The sequence below is a fragment of the Ptychodera flava genome, chromosome 5 (genome assembly GCF_041260155.1).
Source record: "Ptychodera flava strain L36383 chromosome 5, AS_Pfla_20210202, whole genome shotgun sequence".
NCBI lineage: Eukaryota > Metazoa > Hemichordata > Enteropneusta > Ptychoderidae > Ptychodera > Ptychodera flava.
The window spans coordinates 22,329,776-22,355,532 of record NC_091932.1 but is presented as its reverse complement, the minus strand read 5'-3'; the positions used below and the strand labels follow the sequence as shown (position 1 = coordinate 22,355,532).

The window sequence follows — 25,757 nt, the reverse complement described above, 5'->3', positions numbered from 1 at the left end:
GTTTTCGAAACTTTTACCAAACCCTTTTTGTTTGTTCTCTTATCTATGGAATTGCTTGTCCTTAGAGACCCGTTCGGTAACGGAAGAGTGGATATTTGAAATTACCGTATAAATAATCAGTACTGAGCTAGAAAGAGATCCGGTATCTTGAGTGAAATGTACCAGGCAGATCTACTATGACGGCAGCAGTAACCCAGCATCGACTAACGCACTTTCATCTGTAATGTTGCACTTTTCAGGCCATCTACTGTCCTCCCATCATTGCTATTTTCAGTAAAAGTAAACAATTCTAGAAGTAATACGAGCACACAGAAAGGTTGTATGATTGTTCATTTATAGCTTCATCAACGGAAAAATACATATCTAGAAAATTTGCCTGGTATCAACTATAGTACAATACATTGCAAATCAACATGATATCACAGAAAGCCATGTACATGTCGGGCGCGCTCAATTACAGAACCATTTACTTTGAAATACAGTTCTATATTCTGTAGAGACATGAAGCTGTAGATCGCAAAAGAGTTAGTGCTCTTATTAGATTTAATTTTTCTATAACCAAGACTTTGCATGCTACACCGTTGCATCTTCCAAGAAGGAAATTCCTCATCTTTATGCAAAAATAAATGTTTTGTCAGGGTATTTCCCACAGTTTTAAAATATCTTACTCCCGAAAAAAATTATAAAACAACTTCATACGTAACAGCTTCTAATCCGCTATCACAGTAATACAACTCTCATAGAATGGCATATCAATAAACAACAAATTTACATGTCATTATTGTCATCTGTATCCTGACACACACTGTTTGGCTTTTACATGTATTTACCTCTGTCAAGGGTTGTACATTTCATGCCAGTTAGAATTATAATTGAATTGGTACCGTTACGTTTTTCTTTTGAATGAAAAAGAAATGGCCCCAAAGCCGGTCAGCCTTTGTAGCTTCCTTGAAACTCGCTTAGGTTTCAAAGTGAATTTCTGTGCATGTACAAGGTGGCGATGAATTCACATGATTCACGGGTGATCTGCCACAATCTCAAAATGTTGGTCCTTGTGGTATGACAATAGTTCCTCAGCCACCACATGTCCGTAAATTATGTGAGGAAATGGTGCCTAGACTGGCGTACTATTAGTATTTAATATAGACACACGCGTGTTCATTTACATTGCGAGGTTTCAGCAGATGTGAATTTTATGTCGCCTTCGTCACGACTTTGATCATAAATTCGTTCGGTTCATCATGCTGTCTACAAACCTAACTTGATATCGTCTGGACCTTGTGAGTAATTTGCTGACGTTCTAAGAAAGGGAGCTCTTTTATGAATATCATTCCCTGATTTCGGATAGTCAACTATTGCATCTCCTCATATGTTATTTTAAGAGCTAAGGATGAAGCTGTTGCCTTTTCAGACAAAATGAAATATTTGACCTCTTAAATGCGAAGAAAATATAGAAGTGTGCGATACACATTGGACATTCGTTTAAATCAAAGTACAATGTACGTTTGTTCTTTCCAATACTAGATAATTGTCATATTTACATGTCTTTGATAAGAAACTCAACTTCAAAATATTAAAAAAATATTTCAAACAGGATCTCATAATTTGCATCACCTTATTATATTCTTCAGCGAATATAATTGTTGATAGGGCCAAGCGGGACAGCCCTGCCGATGAAGATTGGCGTCTCTCCCGCTCTTGCTGCACGGTTGATACAGCTGCAGTGAACGCTGTCAGGTGATCGCACAGACATACAGTATATAGTTGACGGTTGAGCGAAAAGACACCTTAGGCAATCGGAGGCAAGAATGAAAAGAGTTTAAGAACAGATGAATTATGAACTCGCAGTCAGACACGTCTGTATTTTTACGAGTGAATAATAGGATTGATGTAACATTATACTGAAACTGTTAAAAATGCGAAGCTGATTTCAATATACGGTTGTGATACAGTTAGTGTTAATGATTTGTTTCATAGAAAATTATTTTCGGGACAGCATATTCTTCTTCAAGTGCGTCATTAAGTGTTTGCAAAATAATCTTGCCCCTACACTGTATGGCACGAACATGTGCACTTGTACACGCCTGTCTAAAACAGCAGCACAGTAGACGCCAAGCGAAACATAGAGGTTTCGTTTGTGGTAAACGCCCTCAGTCGATAATCAATCAGGTTACTTTTCGAACATTGTATTAGGATTTTCACTACTCTTTAAATGCAGTACATTTATTTAAACTCGTGTATGGAGGTGTAGTAGTTCGTGCATGATTCGTATTCTCAATATATGGCAGCCAGTCAATTAGCAGAGAAGCCACAGTCAGAACCGTTCCGAGTCGGCCAAATCTTCACTCACAAAAAAATTAAAATAGAATTATGTTTCAAACACAGGTGTTCGATATTTAACGAATGGGTCGGGAGAGGGTTCACCGCAAATAGAGGATGGAATATTTTAAAAAATAAAAAAAAATTCAGCTTAGAGTTACAAAGAACTTAGATTTTTGCCTGATATTGTAGATTTGCCCTTGCATCAGTTGTGACCGTTGACACAGGATCGTCTAACGTGAATCCACCACTACCGTCGTGCTATTTAGGTCGTGAGTTGTCATACCATCATTTTTGTTGGCGTGCCAAATAAAAATTCAAAAAAACCAGACAAATATTCAGAAAGATGGTATCGTAGCTTATTTATACCGCTGATGATGAAATCGATATGCAAAACTTCGCCACATAGACGTAAAATACAGAATACAAAAAGTCATGCTCAACGAATTGTTAATGAGTTGATGTTCTTTGTTATTAACAGAATTTGCGTTGTTGTCCATCGCCTACTTTTTAAGTTCAGTACTGCTACGAGAAAGAAAAAGACCAGCTGCAGAAAGTATATTGGTCAATCAAGACCAGTGAGTTTCCAAGACACCTATACTGGGGACACTGTCAAAAAACGTAAAATTAAAACGACAACAGGTATAACTGGTATATTTTGTATTTTTTATTAAATCAGTTAAAAATACCAGTATGTGTGACAGAAGAATATATCCAGCTGCTGCCAGTTTCTATTGATTAATGAACGTGTCTCCATGCGCCGAAACATTGATTCTCTGAAAGTAGTGATCACAGTTCTCAAATGAGTGCATAAAAAGGCTAGGAATCTGATGTGGTAGAAACTCGCATAAAAAGTGAACACCCTGGGACTCACTGTAAATCGTGATGGCCAACAATTACCCATATGGCATCATGGCCCAGTGGCCAGAATGGTGAGTTCGAGCCCCGGTATGGCTATGGTGTTGTGTCTTAAGGCACTTTATTCCTCATAGTTCTCCCCACCCAGGAGTTATGGGTACCTGGAAGGACAGTGGTTGTAATGTGTTCGTCTAGCTCTCTTGCGCTGATTGACTGCACATTTGAGCTGTTGTTTGCTGCCCAGGGAGTTGAGTGGCATCAAATTAGGTCCAGTGAAAATGTACTTGTGGATGTATGCGCTATATAAGAACCCATTATTATTATGTGATAGTGTCGTAAAACAGATTAAAATGCAACATTGTAAGTGAACGAATTGTAAGTCATGGTGTACTTTATTTGTGCCATCGTTGAATGAGGGTGGGCATAGTTTGTAACTCTTCACAAAAGTAGCACCATAATGGCCATATTGGATCGGAACACAAATTGTGTTGTCGTTATACCAAATTTGAGACAACTGTTCGAACTTCTCCAAGAAACATTTCCACACTTTAATTTTAACATTTTAATTGCCATGATAATGTGCTCAATGAAACTCTGACAAGACCATCAAAACGTACCCACACTTTCAAATATGGCTAGGTCTACATTATTTGGACCTAACTGTCCGGACAAAAAAAATAAATGAATCTTTAACCATTTTTTTTCTGAACAAAAAGTTATAAATACTCATTTTCGACGATAGCGATGGCATTCAAGAAATAGTTGTCCAACATATGTTAGCTATGACATCGCATTTGGCTGAGGCTAAAGTACCATGAAAGTTATTTGCATAAATAATACAGTATCACGTGTCATACACAAAATCGTCTTCAATTGCAATGTGAATTAAATGGATGTGTGCAAGAATTATGAATGTAACACGATCAGTTGGAGTACAATCAGTTGAAGAAAGGCTCAACATTGAAAAGGACCCTGAAAAGTTTAACAAGATAACCATCGACATGGCAAGGCGAAATAAAATACATAATTGTGCAACAGTAAATTGTACTTGTCACAAGTGATCTCATTTATGTTATGTAATTTTACAATGTTGTGGTGCAAAATTGTATTTGTTCCAAGTAGATTACATCGTTTGAACCATGAATCTGCGGCTAAATGTATGCTAAAAGGGTATCTTACGCCCTACTTTGATAGCAATCGATATTTATGTATTGTAATTTGTCACAACATCAAATATTTATACACACGTAAGATTCACCGAGTCATTTTATGGCCACGGACATAATTTTCGTATCACATAAGTCGTAATAGTCAAATATAACCGAATTGAAAAATAAGATGACTTTTGCCTGATGGTTTGATTTCCTGCATTATTTCTACCGCTGGCTGCGCCCTGCTCACATTAAGGTTCTGACATCACGCTGTCTGTTGAATAGTTGGACAACAGAGAAATGCAGTCCTACAACAATCCGTCGAGCCAAATGCGGTTAAAATTACATTCGCTCAGTAAGTGCAACGTTTTAATCAGGTACTAACCAGAAGTTGCGTGTATGTAGAACAGACATGCGAAAGGCTATTTAATTTTCTTTACGTAGTCATAATTACTTGTGATATTGCTTTTAGGTTTCAGTATTCTACACGTTTAGGCGAACGTGCTCGTAAAGTGTAACACTAGTGGGACAATCACCGTAGATATATGATTTTTATAGTTTAAACAAACAAGAGTACAATTATGCTTTCTGGTTCCTGATATTCAGTCTTACTTCAATATATTTGTATGTCTGTAGCTAAATATCGAAAACGCATTACTTCGGATGATCATTATCTGAGTGTTCATTGAAATCGATATTTAAAACACTACAGGTTGATAATAATTTATCTCGGAAATAACGGAAGCCGAAGCAGCACGTGTTTATATCAAATGTATACCTTGGCGAAAACAACAAAAGTTTGAATTACTCGAAGAATATGAAAAATACGGTTTGCATAATTCCAGATTGACGCCGCAGTCACAACATGTACTTTTAAGGTGATTGTTTTGCAACTTGTCAGTTTTTTAATAGACTAATAACGATTTGTAAATTGAAGATCAAGAGCTGTATATATATGTTTATGACGGATGAATTATTTTATGTTTAATTTATACTAACTGTATTGTTGAAGCTATGCCTTTGAGGCATTGTTTAAAAAGCATGTCCTTCGTGGATATCGCTGTTTTCTTCTTCACTTTGTGCTTTTTATCCTCTTTATAGCCAGTCATATTTTGATAAGGGAGAAGCGGTATATTAGCAAGTATAAGCTCGTCTCGCTAGAAATAAATACTTTGTGGTTGAAACTAACTTATAACCACTTCGCATAGTCTATACTTTGAAGAAGATCCCGAGTATCCATTAGTAAGGTAAACGAGTATAACGTCCAAGAAAAAGTAGAAGTTTCCGTCCTTACATGAATCGGAATAGTAAGCCGAAAATACCATTCGTTAGTAACGTAACGCGTCTACTCCTCCTTCCAAGATATGCGTAGCGATGTGTCACATAGCCTCTTCAATTTGAAAATGGTTATCCTTGATATATCAACAGCGTTGAAGTCAACCACAGCGGCAGGTGTTGTGATCTGATAGAGACATTTTAATCCGGCAAAAGCTACCTTTTCTCTACATCTAACACTTCACAAATAACGCGATTGGAATTAATTTTGGAGACTCCGATCTTCATATTGTTCACATTCTCAAAAGTGTTAGGTGCCCAATAGCTGAATGTTGCAATATTACAAACAACTCATAAAAACAAGTGTATAACAGAAAAAAAATCCAGATTAGCTTATATCATCAGGTTGAAACGACGATACTTCACTATCCAATTAGCACAAATTAGTTCCAATGGTGTGAAATTTAAAGACACATTCAAATTCTCTCGAGAAAGTGGGTTTTTTGTGATGAAATGACTTTTTAGGACAAAGAGTTCATACGCTATTATAATTCTTTATTTTGAATGAGGATGAACAAGGCAAAAGGTAAAATACACTCATGTCTTCAAATAAAATTCGTCTAAAGAACCCCTATACCAGTAACCCTTGAAATGTGATAATACACTGATAATTATGTTGCTTTTCAGTTATAAACAGTTTTAATATATAATGGACATAACATCTAGGCAACCATTACTTCAACCTCACACATGGTCAGCATCTGTTTTTTACCAATCACCTGTACGCTGACGTATCGCCCTTGCATTGGAGTCTCACGGCCGCATCTGACATGGACTGGATTTTCCTTGAGCATTTTCCGAACTATCATCTCTCCACAAGTTGGATTATTCTCGAAGTTTTCACTATTACCAATACGGATCTCGGCATTCTTCAGTCGGAAAGCTTAAGATTAAATATAGGATTGATATAAATACTTCAATCACTGTGTACATAAGTAACATTAATTTATCAATTTTCATCTTTTATTTTCTCTAAATTGCTCGTTTTAGAACATAAGCTGAATTATTTTCTGTTTGAAAAGGCAAACGATTAAATGCAGAATTAATTGAGAGAGTGGATGAATGAATGAATAATTGGGCTGAAGACCAAATTAGTGAGTGAATAGAAAAGTGACTGGCCAAATAAATAAATTTATTGAAATGGAGCGAGGAGTTGATAAATGAATGAATGAATGAATGAATGAATGAATGAATGAATGAATGAATGCAGGTCGTGGTCTTTTAGAAGCCAATTTATTTTCAAGTTGTCAGGTAAACATAAATCTTGCTCTGCGATCATTACATTTATTGGTATATGGCACACATAGGTTTTGCTTTTATCAATAATTTTACGATCACACTACGACGATCACGAAAATGCCCTTGAATATTATTACCAGTGTTGCAATAGATAAATGTGACTAAACTAAGTATAACCAAAATCTGTAGTTCAACATTACTATAGACGGGGAAATGTTTGCCGCTTTGTTTGAATGTATAAAAGTTATTATAAAATCGTTGGTTCAATTACATCACCATGGACTAGTAGCCAGCTGCAGGCAACGGGTTTGTGAGACTCAAAATCTTATTCATTAGATAAGTTGTGTGGACACAATCCTCAAATGCATAAGCACTATACCACGTGTTCCTTTGACGGTATGTACGCTTTTTGAAAGAATAATAAATGCTAAGTGATGAGTATGGTAATTATCCGCTTAGTTTTTCAATGCATTTTCAGCTAAAAGTTTTGACTTTGTCGAATTGACTTTGTCGAATTGACTTAGATAAGCGTTGCTTTAATATTACGGAAGTTCAGGCTATAGGCTGTGATTCAGCGTTCTGTAAAGAACCCATTTTGAAGAACATATTCGGATCATTTAGAGGTTCGATTATTTATGGCATTGGTAAGGGAAATAAGATTGCATGCAGTGATAAATATGCGATATAAATTATTGTTTTTTTAACATGGTTTGTTATTGGTGAGTTTTAACAGTCTTAAAATATGAGTTGTTATTCCTCTGTCACATAACCTACTCCCTACATAGTGATAGCATGCATGAGTGATCATCATGTGAGCCCATATCTGAATGAAGAACACCAGAACACCTAGTTTTTGCATTGCAGTCAGCTACATATTGTTAACCATTTCAAGTGTTTATGTAAGTATATGTTACTATAATGTAGTATGGAGTCGGTTCAGGATGTTATGTGTTCTTGAGGAGTCATACTTTATCGGACACCAAAGATAATACAAACAGATTCGGAAGAAAAATGATGTGTGTTTTATGATTTTTTAAACAAATGTTTCAATTTTCTAGCATTGGGTGGATCGACTCTTTTAGAAAACAACACGACTAGTAGCCATTCAATGGGTACATGCACAGCTTCTCAATATTAATTCCTCTTTGGTGAATTTCTCAAATTGACAACATCCCCTTCGACTATCTTTTAGCAAATGCGATCTGTTTACTTACGGCAACAATCCTCTCTGTTGGTTATGACAACTTCATAAATGTTGTAAGTTTGTCCAAGATCAACTTTCCACCAAGGTTGGTATTCTTTCTCCGTCCACGAACACGAGCCTATCTTAGCATTGGTATTAAAGTCTCCATCCACAGCGTTCTCAGATCCAGAATTTTTCCGTTTTTTGTCTGAGCTTTGAACAGTTGGCTTGCCCTGTGCGACGTTGTGAAGACTAGCAGGAAGCTTACATGCTAGAAAGACGAGGTAAATACACTGTGTTAGCATAAAGGAATTGACCTCAGGTGATCCACGCCTTTCACTATCGTTTTTCTTCAACGCTGAGTTAAGCTTTTGAACCTAGTCACTAACTGCGCTTCTCAATGTTTTCAGAAACATCACAACATACCATGACTTTGTTCATTTGATGACCAGTATATATTTGAGAAGCACATGATTTTCCATTTCCTCGTTTATATATCTATTAATCCAGTCATTCATTTATAATTGTACCGAAAGTCTGTTATATTTACGAATAACGTCGGTGAAGTTAATGATCTTAGCAATATGAACAAAAGTTTTCACATCAGTGCATCAAATCTTTTTAGATCTACGACACCAAAGATGATACTTGAGCAGCAAAAGCTGGTGATAAATACGATATCAATGATTTCAAACGTCAACTTCTCATAAACAGTGCGGAAAGCATTGCCGTGAGTGGAACACAGAGGTAACGCATTGCAACCTCTAATGGCTTCACAATATTCAGCATAGCATTCTGTAAATTATATCTTATTGTATATACTAAGAAAGTAGTTGAACCAATATTGGCCATACTTGTCTCCGTACCATACGAAAACCATTTCATATATATTTCTATTTTTATTTTTTGATTAGAGAAGCTGTAACAACCTGAGTAAACTGTAAATTTTCATCTTGACAGTGAGTGACGTGATTTGGAGAGATCATGCTGAGATAACTTTGAATGGTCAAATCGATTTGACGATAGCTTGGAGGATAGGAGTAATGACACGAAAATGGATATACTCGCGTTCTAACATTGGGATCGTAGTGGATGTAAAATATTCAAAGACTACGTCATTGTCATTGATTTTTTTCAACCATGATTAATAACATGTCACATTTGTGTCACAGTTCAACATCTTAACTTGGTCATCTTGAGTGCAAGATGAAAATAAATAACAAACGAGTTCAGCGGTGATATATGAGATTTACTTGAAAATAAATCAAACAAGGATTTGATTTATATTCTGATTTAAGGAAAAATGAACCATTTTATGCGTTTCCTGTCTTATAATTTGATCCAAGTGGTATTGTTTCGTTGTTTTCGGTTTACTCTTAGACTGTAGGCAAAGAGAAAGTTTCTGTAGGGTCTATGGTGTACAGTGTATTGTTTCCAACGGTGTTGAGTTTTCTATCCGTAATGTTTGGCGTGTTGGTGGTGGTGGTGTCACTATGGCTAAAAGTAAGTTAAATAGAATTTAATAGGTTTAGTGACAACAAAAATGGATATTTTCCGTTTCTTTAATAAAGAGACGCACACAAAATAAATTACATTTAAAATGATATGTTTCAATGTTGCCAGTGTAGAATTGTTTGGGCAAATTATCACCCATTGCAACTAAGTACACTTTACGTACGCACTGTTGGTAATGCATTCTATATATTACATGTAAATTTGTTGATATGCATTTTATCTATTCTGAAGGAAACTGTGAAACTCAGTGAGCACTGGTTACATGATAATTTTAATGGCTCAATTCGCTTTGCACGTTGGCGATCAAATTTACTCGATATGAAAGTAATTTGGAAAACTAGAAATACCCGTTGGACGATACTTTCACCACGGCTAAAAAAAGGTTGTTAACATTACTTCAGTTTGAATACGGGCGAAAGACAACAAAGCGGGAGATATTTACTTTATCCACGATAGACAGATACGGGTATTATAGGCTTACAATCATCTCTCTTAAATAATGAATTGCTTATGAGAGTAGACCATATAGGCAAAAAATGACAGTTGATTTTAAGTACTGGCTCATCAAAATAAAACGTTTACCTATCTTACAAAGCTATTTAAATCAGCCTTTAGGGAGTGTTCAGAATTAACTTGGGGGGGGGGGGGCTGGAGGAATTTTGACAGACTAAACAGAGTATCGCGCTTTTGTGAACGTCAATTTTGCTAGTGTCGGTAAATCATAAAAAGATGATAAAAATTCTTTCTCATTTCTGATATACGAGGCAAACAAACTTTTCATGGCCACTTAATTTTTCTGTCTGAAATGTGTTGTTGTATCATTCATTAAAATGTAAATGACCACCGTATTGTACCTGCAAAGTTTGATAAACTTGTCAGACTGTAAATATCTTAGTACGTAAGCAAGCATGTAAATATTTGGGGCCATGGAAAAAAATCAGGAAATATGAGGGGGCCACACATTTTCTCGAATAATTGAACATAGGGGCCAATGGAAAAAAATCACAAGTAAAATAGAAAATCCTCCGACCCCCGTCACCCTGGAAGTAAATTCAGAACACTCCCTGACTCTTTGTTAATATATCCTTGCCATTTAGTACCTCTTCTAATGAAGAGCAGTAAATTTCTTTAACATTTGGTATACGTTCTCTTATAGTAATACTAATATTATTATTTGATAACCTTATCGCGCTTTAGGTATGTGTATAAATTAGCATTTTCTATTTACGGCGACTTTCTGTCACTTTCATGAACCTTTCAAGAACCAAGAACCTCTGAAGTACTTCTCGTTCTTTGAAGTATTTTGCCACGTTCTATACTTTCACATTGTATGTTAAATTTCTAAGGAAACCTCTTCAAGGGTGGTAGAAAAGATGGAGACTTCCCTTTTCACTTGGTCGGTAGATTTTTTTTTACGTAATGGCTGGTTCAGTATTTTCAAGATCAGCAATTTTGTTTCTGAAGTTGAACATATGCAACATTTTTCAAATAAATTATGATCAATATTACCATATATTACATGTAGTCTTTGAAAAATCTCTTGATGGTGAACTTTGTGAGTCTTTATATTTTTCTACTATTTCAGACTTAAAAATAGTGTTCGGGTTTTCCGTTAACGGGACACTACTAACTAGCCTATACAATCGATATTATTAATTTAAAGAGAAGAAAGACACATTAGAGATTAGAATTGTTATCAGTAGTGTTTAGAACTTCCTATTGCAAGATAGGGAACGTATAAAATTATCTAAAGAGTATATACCCCTTTTATTTGAAATTCCTAACACTTTTATGTAGCCGGTCTAATGCTCTGTGTGTCCCATCCATTAAAAAATGTTAAGGGATCATCTAAAATAGTACGCGAACATGCTAATACTCTTAATTACAGAGTAGTGAAATTCTATGTTAATTGAAATGTTAACATGGTCACAGTATAATCTTATACCTCTGCTGGAGGCATAAATGACTTGAGGTTTAGATGCTGCTCAATAAACAAAGGGTCAGTTGGATATGTCGGTTTCGAAAAAAAAAACGTTATTTTTTCCACTTATAAAACTGAAGACAGTGTTGACATATATCAATGTTCTTAACCTGTCATACATATGCTCATTGTATATATGTGTTATGACACATACGTTATCTATAAAAGAAATCCACTTTTTTGTACTTACACAAAGTCTTATAAACTTCAACTTCGCACAGTGTTAGGAACTCATTTTTTCCTTCAAGTTGAACACTGACGTATCGTCCCTTTGTACCAACATTGCAATTGAATGGTATTGTGATCGATTGGGTTATCTGATCGCTTGTGACCGTATTTCCACATTGGCTGTTGCTTGCTATGTCACTACTTGAACCAACACGTACAACGGCTCCAACCAAACGCTCCGCTGCAAGCAAAGCAAAGTTTATGCTTCAAAACTAAACTTGAACTCATTTAATCTCACTTGTATCAAATGTTTGAATGTGTACTCGTTCGTTCTACTTAATTTTATGGGCGCCGCCATGTTTATTTGAGTGCTCGTAAATAAACAAATACGAAACGTGCAAGGTATTATTTTATAACATGCCAATTATAAAATCTCTCTCTTTTATTAGCCAATAATAAAATATTTCTTTTATTAGCCAGTGAGTATTATCATTCAATTGTCACAAATACAAAATATCGTTACCATCGCGCCTAAAAACAGAAAAGGAGAGAAAAATGTCGTGCGTATGAATGAGGGCATACGCAAAGAATGCAGGGATAGAATTTATAAAAGCGCCCCCTGTGTCAATAACTAGATGCAAAAATGCCCGTTTTTAGATGGAACGCTGTAGTTTTCAGCTAGCAAAGGGACGTGTGGTAGTACAGTTACTATTGCAACGATAATGATGGCACAATACGTCCCTTGTTAAACACAATAGGTTGTTATCGTGGTAAAAATTGTTCGACATTTCTACAAATTTCAGAAAATCTATTCCTGAAGCAGGGTCTGACATCGTGTACGTGAACTTTTTATCAGAGGGTAAACTGGGCATAGTTGTCATTCAAACGTATACAGCAAGTAACGATTAATTCTCTTTTTGAATCAATACAAATAACACTTCCAATCTTAACCTCTGGTGCGACACCAAGGGCTGAACCCTATATAATATTATTGTCGGAAGTCACTGACTTTACTCAATCAAGAAATATAAGTATATTTTCAAATGAGAGTTTCTTGATCTCACGATGCTCAGTGGTAAACAGTTAACTTTTCAGATTGAAAGCTATAAGCACATCACTATATCACCTATAAAGCATTGCATTATATTATACATGCACTTCTGTATTGAATCGGATAATGGGTATATGCTTTTACTGTAGAAATATATGATATGTATTGTTTTGCTTTTAAGTTAATGAGACTGCTGTAGAATGAACCCTTTCCAGAATAAGTGTTTCTTGAGGTAAAATGCGCCTCGGGGGTAGATGTCTAGACTCTAAAAATAAATTTTAATTGACTACCCAGTGAGACTAATTTTGAAGCTCATTGAGTAAGTTAAGATTCAATGGCTTATTTTCGAGAAAGTCGAAAATTGTCTTTTTCCAATGGAATAAACAGGTACTGCAGCCATTTAAAATTTCAAGTGTGGCTATAGTACCGAATTCTTCAAAGAAACCCGTGATTTTTTCTTTATGTTTAGGGACCATAATCAGAAATATTGTAACAACTGTAAGCTCTGGGCGACTGGTGCCGTGTGTTGTGGGTTCGGGTCAGATTGAAAACTGGCCGTATTTTCTACCCTGGGTTGGTAACACTGCTGGTGGACAGAATTGTCCCCGAGGTTATCGTTCGCCCAGTTAAAGCGATGAAATTCGTTTCTTCGCTTCGATAGAGTGTGTATATGCGATGTGTGATGGTGGGCATGCGTGCGTGGGTGCTTCGCGGGCTCTGCGGCGTGTTGAGCGGTCTCAGTCAGAAAAATGTAACAACTTAGCCGGCTATTGAACCACTCTTTTTTGGGAGTGGAGATTTGGCCGAGCGGTTCTGTCTGTGGCCTCTCGGCTGGGCGACTGGTGCCGTGTGTTGTGTGTTCGGGTCCGATTGAAAACTGGCCGTATTGATCCACTCTTATTTGAGAGTGGGGACTTTGGCCGAGCGGCTCTGTCTGTTACTCTGCTGAGTGACTGAATACCGTATGTTGTGAGTTCGAACCCGATTGGAATAACCGTATCTTCTTCCATGGGTTGATAGTCCCCGAGGCGTTCTTTCGCCCAGTAAAGTGATGTATTAATTGCTTCGATAAATTTGTGTGCGATGTGTGATAGTGAGTGTACGAGAGTCAGTACTTTGGAACTCTACAACGTGTGGAGAGGTCACAGTCAGAAAAGTTGTAACAGCTATAGGCTCTGTTATTGAACCACTCCTTTTTGTGAGTGGGGATTTGGAGCGAGTTGCTTCTCTTCTAGGTGACTGGTTACCGTATGTTGTGAGTCCGAACCCGACTGGAAACACCGCATTATTTTGAATAGGGCTGTCTTTAAATTCGAGACACAAATACCTTGAAGGAAACTTGATCGTTTGTGTACAGTACACATTGCTTGGTGTTCCCAAGGGAGATCAAGTCTTGCATAGTGGTATTAACGGTGTACCGAAGTGTGATTTGTGTAAACGGTGTGACCTTTTGTTACAAGGTGGAATATATTAAAGCATGGATGGAGTGTGCCATGTGCTTACAAAGTTTGAACGTCTTGCATTGTAATAGCAAATTAAAAAAAAATTGAATAAGCTAAACTTAAATAAAATTTAACACAATGAGGATATGTTTTTTAGTTAAAAATACTTTCGAGAATTAAAACGGGCTAACATGGACACCGCTATTTAGAATATACATGGTTTACTTTCGTTGAAATGCTCAAAAACCTGTCATCATCTAACGAACTTTTAATATTAGCATTTTTAAAAGTAAAACTAACAACTCACAGCAGCAGTCCTTGCGATTTGTAATGACCACCTTATCAACGCTGTGTATGTTCTGAAGATCAACCTTCCACCATGAATTTTGCTGCTGCACGGTATGAGTACATGATTCGCTTGACCAGTTGCTGTCTGTGTTTCCATCAACAGCACTTTGGGCGCCAGCTGGTGGCGAACCTCCGTAAAGGCTGCTTTGAGAAGCTGGTTTTCCAACGGCGAGATTTTCTGATACTGAGAAAGAAAATGCAGAAGTTTCAAGGAAAGTGTGGTTGTCTTGTTATTCCGTATGATATAGGAGATGGCACCTTAAACGATTCAATGAAAATTGTAAATCTCACTGTTTATTGTCATGTTGTTCATGATAGGTCATCACCTTTCACTGTTTTCTGCTTTCCCCATACTGCCAGCTAGGATTTTCACTGAAACAACACATTGAAGCAAACATGATGCGACGTGAATAACAAGTGCAGGTAGGCACACCTGCAGATAGAGCTCTCTACTGAAATGGCCAATCGAGTGGTTTGTTTGAATTATGTATCCTGAACCATGATGAATTTGTCGGTCGCTATTTGTCAAACGAAAACAAAACCGTTATTTTTACTTACGCAAGGATCCGTAAACTTCAACTTCGCACAGTGTAAGGAACTCATTTTTGCCTTCCAGTTGAACACTTACATAGCGCCCACTTGTGTCATCGCTGCAATCGAACGTAATTGTGATCGACTTTGCTACTCCATTGCTAGTGACCGTGTTTCCACATTGAGTGTTACTTGCGATGTCAGCGCTCGAACCAACACGCACAACTGCTCCAACCAAACGACCCGCTAGATGAATATAGATCAAATCTTATATTTAAAACATGAGAGTTTCCTGATCACTATAATGCCCACTGATAAACAGTGCACTTCTTGAATACTAAATGTATATCACATAAATGTTTACCCTGAGACTATCGTGTCCTATTTAATGTGCAGTTGTATGGATTTTGTTGTTCAACAATTGGCTTATAGGCCTACTATAGCTGTAAAAACACACAAAGTTTCATTATATTGACTTTATGCCGATTTTACTGATTCTGTTGAAAGGAATAAAATAAGGAACACGTGTCTCCTTATTGTAGAATGCGCCTTTGAGATAGTTAATTGGACTCTGAACCTCTTTCAATATATTTTGGTTGACCAATCATAAGGACATGATTATGTCATGAACTTATAATATTATTTTTGAAAGCTAACTAACAACTCACTGCAGCAGTCCTTGCGATTTGTAATGACCACCTTATCAACTTTGTATGTGTTCTGAAGATCTACCTTCCACCATGAATTTTGCTGCTTTAGAGTATGAGTACATGAATCGCTTGACCAGTTGCTGTCTGTGTTTCCATCAACAGCACTTTGGGCGCCAGCTGGTGGCGAACCTCCGTAAAGGCTGCTTTGAGAAGCTGGTTTTCCAACGGCGAGATTTTCTGATACTGAGAAAGAAAATGCAGAAGTTTCAAGGAAAGTGTGGTTGTCTTGTTATTCCGTATGATATAGGAGATGGCACCTTAAACGATTCAATGAAAATTGTAAATCTCACTGTTTATTGTCATGTTGTTCATGATAGGTCATCACCTTTCACTGTTTTCTGCTTTCCCCATACTGCCAGCTAGGATTTTCACTGAAACAACACATTGAAGCAAACATGATGCGATGTGAATCACAAGTGCAGGTAAGCACACCTGTAGATAGAGCTCTCTACTGAAACGGCCAATTGAGTGGTTTGTTTGAATTATATATCCTGAACAATGATGAATTTGTCGGTCGCTATTTGTCAAACGAAAACAAAACCGTTATTTTTACTTACACAAGGATCCGTAAACTTCAACTTCGCACAGTGTAAGAAACTGATTTTGTCCTTCGAGTTGAACACTTACATAGCGCCCATTTGTGCCATCGCTGCAATTGAATGTAATTGTGATCGAATTGGATATTTCGTTACTGGTGACCGTGTTTCCACATTGGGTGTTACTTGCGAAGTCAGCGCTCGAACCAACACGCACGACTGCTCCAACCAAACGAGTCGCTAGGAGAAAATACCATCTTTACCCGTTAGCATTATGTAAATTCAAATCATTTATTTTTAAACGCGATAGTTTCCTGGTCACATCACACCTAGTGATAGTCAATGCACTTATCAAATAGGTTAAGAAAGTAATTTTTTGTATTAAATGTTCACTTTTTGTATTGAAACTTGTTGTTTACAAATGGCCGTATGCCATAGCTGTAATGATACACATTTTTTCAATTATCCGCTTTTGAGCTAAAGAGGCTATTATTGTTGATTTGTATCCAATAGTCATGTGTTTTCTTCACAAAAAATGCGCCTTGGGAATAGATATTCGGGCATCAAAATCCATGCAATACATTTTGTTTGACCACTCATGGTAACTAATTTAGAAGCTAAATTGGTAAATCACCTTCTCATAGGCTTCAATCTTATTTTGAAAATCGTTTTGCACAGTATGATGGAAAAGTTTGCTAGTAATCCCAATATTTTTCCTTAATTTCTGAAGTTGATTTTTAAGGTTTTCTTCTTTTGGCAAGTTTGGGCAAATGTTTAAGTCTTCCAAATTCAAGGCGCAAACTACTTTAAAGGAAATGTTAGTCTTTGTGTAGAGTGCTCATTTCTCTGTGCTGGCATGGATGAGTAGGTCGTGCATTGTGGTATAAAGGTTGCACCGATGTGTGATTTTTTGAACGTACGACCTTTTGTTATATCGTTGATATAAATGCATAGTGGAGTGTTCCATGAGTTTACAAAGTTTGAACATCTTTCCCTCTTTTTTTGGGAGTGGAGATTTAGCCGAGCGGTTCTCTCACCTAGGCGACTGATGCCGTATGTTGTGGGTTCGAATCCGATTGAAAACTAGCCGTATTTCAAGATATTATAACATAACATCAATTCAACAAACTCTTAACACCACATCCGTAAATTTGTTTTGATGGCGATACCGAATTGTAATTTTTGTATAAGTTTTCTTACGACCTATTGCGGCAGCCAAGGTAAAAATCTAAAGGGAGTGGGGGCATTTTTTTTATACATTTCACAAAGTTAGGGCATCTTTAAGGATAATTTTTTAAGCAAATCAAGTCTCTGTTACAAAGGTTGAGGAGCAATAAACAGTTAAATCTGATAAACATTGTTTCGAAAAAACTCATAATGCCAGTAAGTTTTTTAATTAACGTATAACTCACAGCAGCAGTCCTGGCGATTTGTAATGACCACTTCATCAACTTTGTATATGTTCTGAAGATCTACCTTCCACCATGGATTTTGTTCCTGTAGCGTGTGGGTACATGAGTTGCCAGACCAATTGCTGTTTGTGTTTCCATCAACAGCACATTGTGCTCCAGCTGGTGGCGAACCTCCGGAAAGGCTGCTTTGAGAAGCTGGTTTTCCAACGGCGATATTTTCCTGCCCTGAGACTGTTTATTGAAAGATGTATGAGAAATGATAAGTGTGATGGCAAAACGATAGCTTTACGCAGTATTGTACGATGGCATGGCCGAGGTAAGCGGTGTTCCTAATTGCTTGAATTGTCTCTAAAAAGAAAGAAAACTCCAAGTAAACGTCAAGTCAGACATGCACAGACGCAGCACTATTACTGCTCAAAAATAGATATGGAAAATGTCAAATCAAATGTACTACTTGAATATTAATAAAATAAACAAGCAAAATAAAATGTTCATGCTAGTACGAACCGAGCACGGTGTTTTTGCAGTGTAGTTGATTCTCTGAAGTACGTGCAGTGCATTTCACATCCAAAGATCGGTGTTGCAACTCAGCGTATGAAACGGACACATAACATGTACAAAACATTCGATCATCTTGGGTATCACGACACATTTCAAAGTAACCGCGACTTATTGATTTATTACAGTAAACCAGCAAGGAGACGCTCTGTCTGCACTGAGAAATGAACAGTTGATTACATGTGATCTACAATATAACTGTTTTTACAATTTCAGCTGAGAGTTGAAGAGGTGAAGAGGTTTTCTCATCTGAAACTAAATAACAAAACACACACATTTTCTTGTTTTAGCTTTCGGCTGAAACTGTAAATACAGCTACATTGTAGATAAAGTAATAAACTCATCAGTTCTATGTCTAGACAATCCTGCCCTAAGCGGGTTTACTGTAATGCTGACCCGTTCGGGTTTACAGTAATTAATCAATAAGTCGGTGATTTTGAAATGTGTCGTGATACCCAAGCTAATAGTTTGTGTTGTAGGTGCAATGTGTCCATCTTATATGCTGAGTTGTGGCACCGATGCGAAATGCACTGTAGCTTTTCATCTGTTCCATTTTGCTAAAACTGATTATGTACTTTCAGAAGGATATGAAACTTAAGCGAATCATTCTTCAGTTTACAAGTATTTTGCCACAGTTGTGCTTGGCCAGGACCCATTAAAAGTGACTGACCATTAGTTTCTGTATATCATGTGTTGTAACTAAAGAATAACCGTCATTCCGTCGCGTAATTACAAAAATCGATGATCACTATGTGCATTTGCAACGCAATGCCAATTTTAACGCTGTGCTGCCATTGTTTACATTGTAAGATTATATTATAACGTTTAAGCTGTCTTGAGCAGTTGCTGAACACTCAGATGATTGTAACTCAGTCCTGTGGTTCATGCAGACATAATGAGTCGAAAATTTCTTTGTTTTTTATCTTTAAAGAACAGGCTTCCCTGTTCTGTTGGTTTTTTTGGTACTAGGCACTAGGCTATACAAGTGCATCGTGTAATACCTTTACGTTTAGGATCAGCTATTGATATTGGAAGGTCAGTGTGCTACTAGTTTGCGGAAGGGAATAAGCGGAAGGGGGTAAGTCTCATTCAAAAACCACGGGCCGGATGCCGACAGTCACGTGCCATGTGCTAAATTTCACTTATCACCATCTGCAATAGATGAATTTTCACTCTAATTCACTTTATCGATTCACCCACACTGTAAAATCATGTAGGCGCCTTCTGTATGCATGAAGTGGTGACCTGCGATATGTGTGTTCACGAATTCATCATGTGCTTGCCGGTAATAGACTGGGCAAAAAATATAGGGAGGGAGGGCCTGTGTTTTTCAAAATGATGCTGCGCCTTAAAAAGATGACCCTGCAAAATGTTCTCAAGAAAAACGTGACTCTGCCTAATTTTTAAGCCCAACAAGCGTTAACCGTTTTCTCGAAGTTTTATCGAATAAACTTGTACGAAACCCGAACCCTTCTACAATCATCGACCTCATATACTTTTATAGCCATTTTATTATGACTTTAGTTTTAAATCTGTACGCTAACAGCAAAAATTTCAAAGATGATTTGTTTTGCACCAGTCAAAATAGATTTAAAAGTTTGGCAACATGAGGCTTGCCTACACCCTGGATGCATAAACTCATGTGCACATTAACTTGAGTTGGTTAGCAAATACTAGTGAATGGTTTATTGAAACACCACAACTGCATGTGATAAACTACCAGTATTTATTGCAAAATGAAAGGAAACTAACAGAAAAAATATTAGTAAATGCAAAAACTTCAAAATTTCTCTCAAAACTATGGTTTAAAACAAAGTAAATAATGTATATAAACTTACACTACAAAATTCCTTCATTCAGGCAAGCTAGTGAGCTAAAGAGGGAGGGGGCATTTGATGACCTAGAGGTAAGGTCAGGCAACTACCCAAAGTTTGATCCGTCCAGCGAAGCCGAAAGTGTGGGAAATAGCAGAATTACCAATGAATGGGGTAAAAATGGAATCCAAGGCCCATGCGAGGGAAGAATAACCGAAATGTCCCCCAAAAGGATATGTGTGGAGATGTGAAGGGCAACAGCTTATTATGTCGATAGATGGTTCCCAGGCAAGAGATGGAATCCAAGGGCCATCGAATTTAAATATTTTCAATCTTGAATTAACCTACCAGCATAATAAGTTATTATTATACACCTGCGACTGTAACTTATGGAGTTTCGTCGTACAGTAAGTTACGGTATCAATAGACGCGGAGTTCAATAACTTTGACGCGTAGTACAATAACTTTAGGTGTTATTGGACGCTATTTGACCTTTTACCTCAAAACACTTTTACGTCAACATGGAGAACAAGAAGAGAAAGTTTCACATTTTTACAGAAATATATACGTCTTAGCATTCAGTACTTCCAAAATCAAATCGTAGTCAGTCCAAAACCTATGAATTCGAGTGAAATTATGCTGCTGACGTACAATTTCTAGCATTTGCACTTAGTCTGGTTCCCTGACCCTTTTCCCCGGTAGAGGGCATGGGAAAATATAGGGTCAGGTACCGGCTAATGTAAACATGGACGCTATTGGGTTAAAATAAAACAAGCTGTGATTGGATAAAAGTAACACTTGTAACTTTTTCTCATCTTTCTTGGGTTTCGCACTTTCAGGCTCACTTGACACCAACTTCTTGTTTGTACCACAAAGCCGTGGAGGTAGAAAGAAAGACTTTCTACCTCCATGATTTAGCCACGGTGATTTAGCACACCTCTTAATACTTTTAGAACGTCGACATGATGCCTGGCATTTTTCACGAAATTCTGACACCATTCTATTCATCGAAATCAATCTTCGTTCACAGTTCCAACAAAGTTTGCTTTCAATTAGCTGTGATATCGCAGCAGTACTTGTGGCGTGTATCGAACGTGCTCGGGTCATTGGGGTCACGCCACAGTCGGCGATGACCTCAATGACCCTAGAGCGTTCGATACACGCAACAAGTACTGCAGCGATATCACAGCCAGCCTTCAATCACCTCTATTTCCCGTACTTCTGGATTAATCCTTTCAGTTTATGTTTCCCGTCTCGTGTGCCAATGTTTTTGGTTCGGATACCAGTGTTCGAACATAATTCTGATCCAGTCGAATTATGACCGGCGTTTTCATGGTAGCAGCCATATTTGTTGTAGCATGTTCTGTCAGGTGACTAACCTCCGCCATCTTGAACAAAATTCTGTTCAAGATGGCTACCCGGTACCTGACCCTGGGCTGGTCCCCGCCTCAGTGACAAGCACAAAGAGGCAGGTAACGGGAAACCGCCATGTATCGAATTACGAAATCTGATTGGTTGAATCATGGGGCGCTGTCATTGGCTGTTCAATTTTACTCGGAAGTAAAGCTAAAATTGTCACAGTTTCATGATGCGAACGTGGCTAGAATTTAACAAAGGATTTAATTACCATTCTTACAAGTTTTGAAATATTGGCAGCTACCAGATTAGACTAAAAAGCACCCGACAAAAAATGATGCACTATGTGCGGGCATGCGCAATTAACAACTTCCGGGAGACCAAAAACTAGGTCTCATTTCAAAATGGCGGTTTGCCGGTATCTGCGTCTTACTACGTGCTGCGTCTAGTCAAGTCACGTGAGACGCAGTGATCAGCGAATACCTGACCCTATATTTCCCCACGCCCTCTACCGGGGAAATGGGTCAGGGAACCAGACTAATTTGCACCGTGCAGCGCGGGTTGAAATTCCGTTCTGCGCTCTTAACGGACGCGCTCAACGCGTTCCCAGTCTGCTCGAGATCGGTCAGTACAGTGCGCGACGAGCATCCAAAAGACGCCTTAATTTCGCCTTTTTTCTCGTAAAGTTGGACTAAAAAGGTTTATAATAATAAGGTTATTCCCCAAATACCGGCATTTATGTCCTCTTACATCGTACGCTTCGGTATTGTCCTCGACGCTACGCGGACAATACCTCCGCAGCACGATGTACTCGGACATAAATTCCGGTATTTGGGGAATAACCTTATATTATTAAAAATGTAACCCGAGGTTCTGTCAAAATTCACGACGTGTCCGGTACAAAGCTTAGTTAGTCACCTACGCAAGTCAACCCACGGATGACCAATTGTCTGGTATATTGACAGCAGTCTGCACACAGCAAACAACTGAATGAATGAAATATGAATAGAACACAGACTGGCCGAGTTTATGTGCCGTGTGCAGAGAAGGATCTGATACTGGCAGAGAGAAAAAATTGTCTCGACGGACAGGCTACGTCTGATAGTGTCTGGTGGCCCGAAGAAGTAGTTTGGCGGGTACATAAAACACACCTGCGTCAAATTCACAGATTACACTACACTATGTAGGAGCACTCTGCCATCTGGAAAAAAGTTAATACCATGCTTTCTAAAATTTATGAACTTTTCATTTTTTTGCAAATTTAACTCTATGAGCTAATATAACTTTTGTAAAACACTACAATTGTTTTAGCCAGATTGTACCAGCTTAAGTTTTATAACGGAAAATTGGTCATCTGTTGGTTGACTTGTGTAGCTGATTCACTGAGCTTTGCACCGTACAGAACCGCCGGTCACAACATTTTTAGTAATAACTTTTTATGCTGGAAGGTTACTTCAATAATAAAAATATTGCAATTCAATGGCCTTTGGATACGTGTGCCATACAATTCAAACTCTCGCTTAATCAAATGGAAGATATCCATCACAGCAATAATTCTTTATCACTGTTACCACATCTTTCAAGCTGTAAAAGATACACTTGTTGCGCAACAACGGAAGAAGAGTGGCTCTTAACACCATATGAATTTTTTACCATATTCCTGTGTCATTCATGTGAACATGGTCAAGTTCTACAGTTGTTAAAATCATATTTAAGTAACCGACCCTCTACGATGACTAGTTGTTGACAATCGCTTTTCAGACTGAAGCCAAGCAACATAGTTTATTTTGTATTTAAAATTTTTTTGAGATATTTGAGGAACCTCTAATGGGACTTCTTCCCTTAGGATTCCCGAACCCATCAATCAATTAGTCAGTCATTTAGTCAGTCAGCCAGCCATTCAATCAATCAATCAATGAATTAATTAATCAATCAATCAAAACATAATGGATGGTTGCCGGGAACACTTAAAATATTGATACCGCTACACATATGTAACCTCGGTAATTTATTGTGCATGGCTGTCTATTTGAATCCGAGTTTTATGTACTTCGCGCACATCCCATCAAATGAGACTTTGCTTTGGTCTGACGCAAACTAATCTCCATGCGAAATGATGTCTAGTGTCGTCCGCGAATCGTTTGCCAGCACGAGCTAAAGGTAAAGGCTATGAATCGATTGAAGTATCTACAATGATTAATGAAATGCCTCCATTGATAAATAAAAGAAAGACTATCATGCTTGATACATCCGTTTTACGAAGGCGTAAGCCTGTATATTGGATTTCATCGCACAACAAGGTAAGACAAAACAACTGCACCTGACTTTATACCTCTACTTAAATTATTTTCTTTTAATTAATGATGTTGATAAACCTAGAACAAATATGGCATGACGGATTATATATACCAAGTAGCCAGCCGCATACTTTTGTTTCTGTTACATTTCAGACTATAGTCACAACTTGTAAATTACTCCTATGTCCACCGGGCGCCTTTTGAGAGCAGTGAATATGCATACAACTCTATCATCTTAAAATTTCGGCTCAAATCAAAGGGAAAATCACAAAGTAGTCAGGGTATGCTTATGATCGCGGAAAGATGCGAGGAAAAGTTAACAAATACTCCGATGTTAAACAGTCATATATTTCGAAGTCTTTGCGTAAAAATGCCAAGTAAGCAATCAATTCGCGGCAGATCGCAACATAATTTTGCCGCTTTGTCCATACGTAAAGATGGTTCAACAACTAAGGCATATCATTTAACTTTTAAACCGCCTTTTTTTTCTTGAGCGCCGTTTCAGTTTTACTCGGCATAACTGACACACTGCTTCATCAAACGTTGCCATGTATTTCCATGGAATACAAATATATTGAGTGACTTTATTTCGGTTAACTTTGTGGTTATGATGCGCATAGTCACGGCCGAGTTCGAACTGTATTAAGTCGTATGAAGGTTCAAATAAGATGATTAACATGACTTTTTGTAGTAATAAGAAAGCAGCTCCTTTGCACAAGGTAGGTCTGCACTTACGCGGTATATTCAACGCAGCCGGACCTCTTCATTTATAGTTACGAAAACATTCACGTTTGTCTATGATAAAGACAGGAAATACAGTTACTGTTATTGGTCCAAGACCCATAGCTGGTGAACAAACTCACCGTGTGAATAACAGTGGTAAATTCTCTAAATCTTTAGAATGATGACTAAATAATTGGGCTGATTAGTATGTCGTCATCAAAAGTATGACACAAATAAGATATGGCATACGCGCGAAAAGATTAAAGTATACAAATCAAAATAATTATGTTCACACATTACTATTAAGGTAATACGTTAAGCATGATATTTCATTGAAGAAACAGCAGTGAATCTAACGCAAGTTTAAATTGGGCAGTAGTGAACGTGTATTACTCGTTATTTTGAAATTTAAGTTAACTATTCTAAATAATTTGAGCTTGTTTGGAAACGTGTTTCACTGAATAATCAGTTCAGCTCTTTGCAATATTCAATGACCGCCATATAACTACTCGCATTTCGTTGTAACTGTTATTATCACAAAAATAGTCTTGCAATTTTACACAGACTTTGCCTTGAGATATTGGAAAATGTACGAAGTTGCTGTTTTGGCATTATAGTTTCCGACATTTAGAAACATTAGTGTCCCTCTCGACAGTAAAACCTAGGCCATTAATTCAAATATTTCCGAATTCGAGTGAGAACATACTTAATTTTACTTACCCGTTAAAGAAACACAGGATACCACGATAAAGCAAAGAGCCGACAAGAGTTCCATACTGAAATTGTTGATTTAATATATCCTACTGCGGGATCACTTTATAAAAGTTATCAAGCACCTACTTGATGGAAAGTGATTGGTTGGTATACATAGCAAAATATGACCTTTTACAAAGTACTTTGAAATTACCCTCTCATTACTTTGCGAGCGCAAATTACTTTGCAAAGGCGGCAGTGGGGTAGAAATGAGTCGTTAAAGGTCAACTTTTCATCCTGAAAATTGATGCGTTTTCGGTTGGCCAGCGTAAATGAAGAACTGTAACGTCAAAACATTGCGGAAGGTGCAACAATACGAGGACTGACAATGTAGAAAGGTCTAAATTTATGCAGAGTAGTTTTACAGCCTCAGAGCGAGTATCGCCTATTGGATGATTTAGTATCAAGGATGGTCAACTTTTGCAAGCTCTCAAGAGTAGCGACTGTTGGTTTCAACACATGCAATATTTATGTAGA

At 37.5% G+C, this 25,757-nt stretch overlaps 1 protein-coding gene across 1 annotated transcript; it reads right to left on the bottom strand.

Moving 5' to 3' along the window:
* Positions 1-6,141: 6,141 nt before the first annotated feature.
* On the bottom strand, positions 6,142-25,313 carry LOC139132534 (uncharacterized). The gene is made up of 9 exons (XM_070698843.1): positions 25,248-25,313; positions 17,780-18,010; positions 16,389-16,607; positions 15,790-16,014; positions 15,149-15,367; positions 14,550-14,774; positions 11,772-11,990; positions 8,117-8,356; positions 6,142-6,546 (listed from the first exon to the last, which is right to left on the bottom strand). Exons 1-9 carry the CDS (start codon positions 25,300-25,302, stop codon positions 6,326-6,328), a joined length of 1,854 nt encoding a protein of 617 aa, XP_070554944.1. The 5' UTR covers positions 25,303-25,313; the 3' UTR covers positions 6,142-6,325.
* Positions 25,314-25,757: the final 444 nt, after the last annotated feature.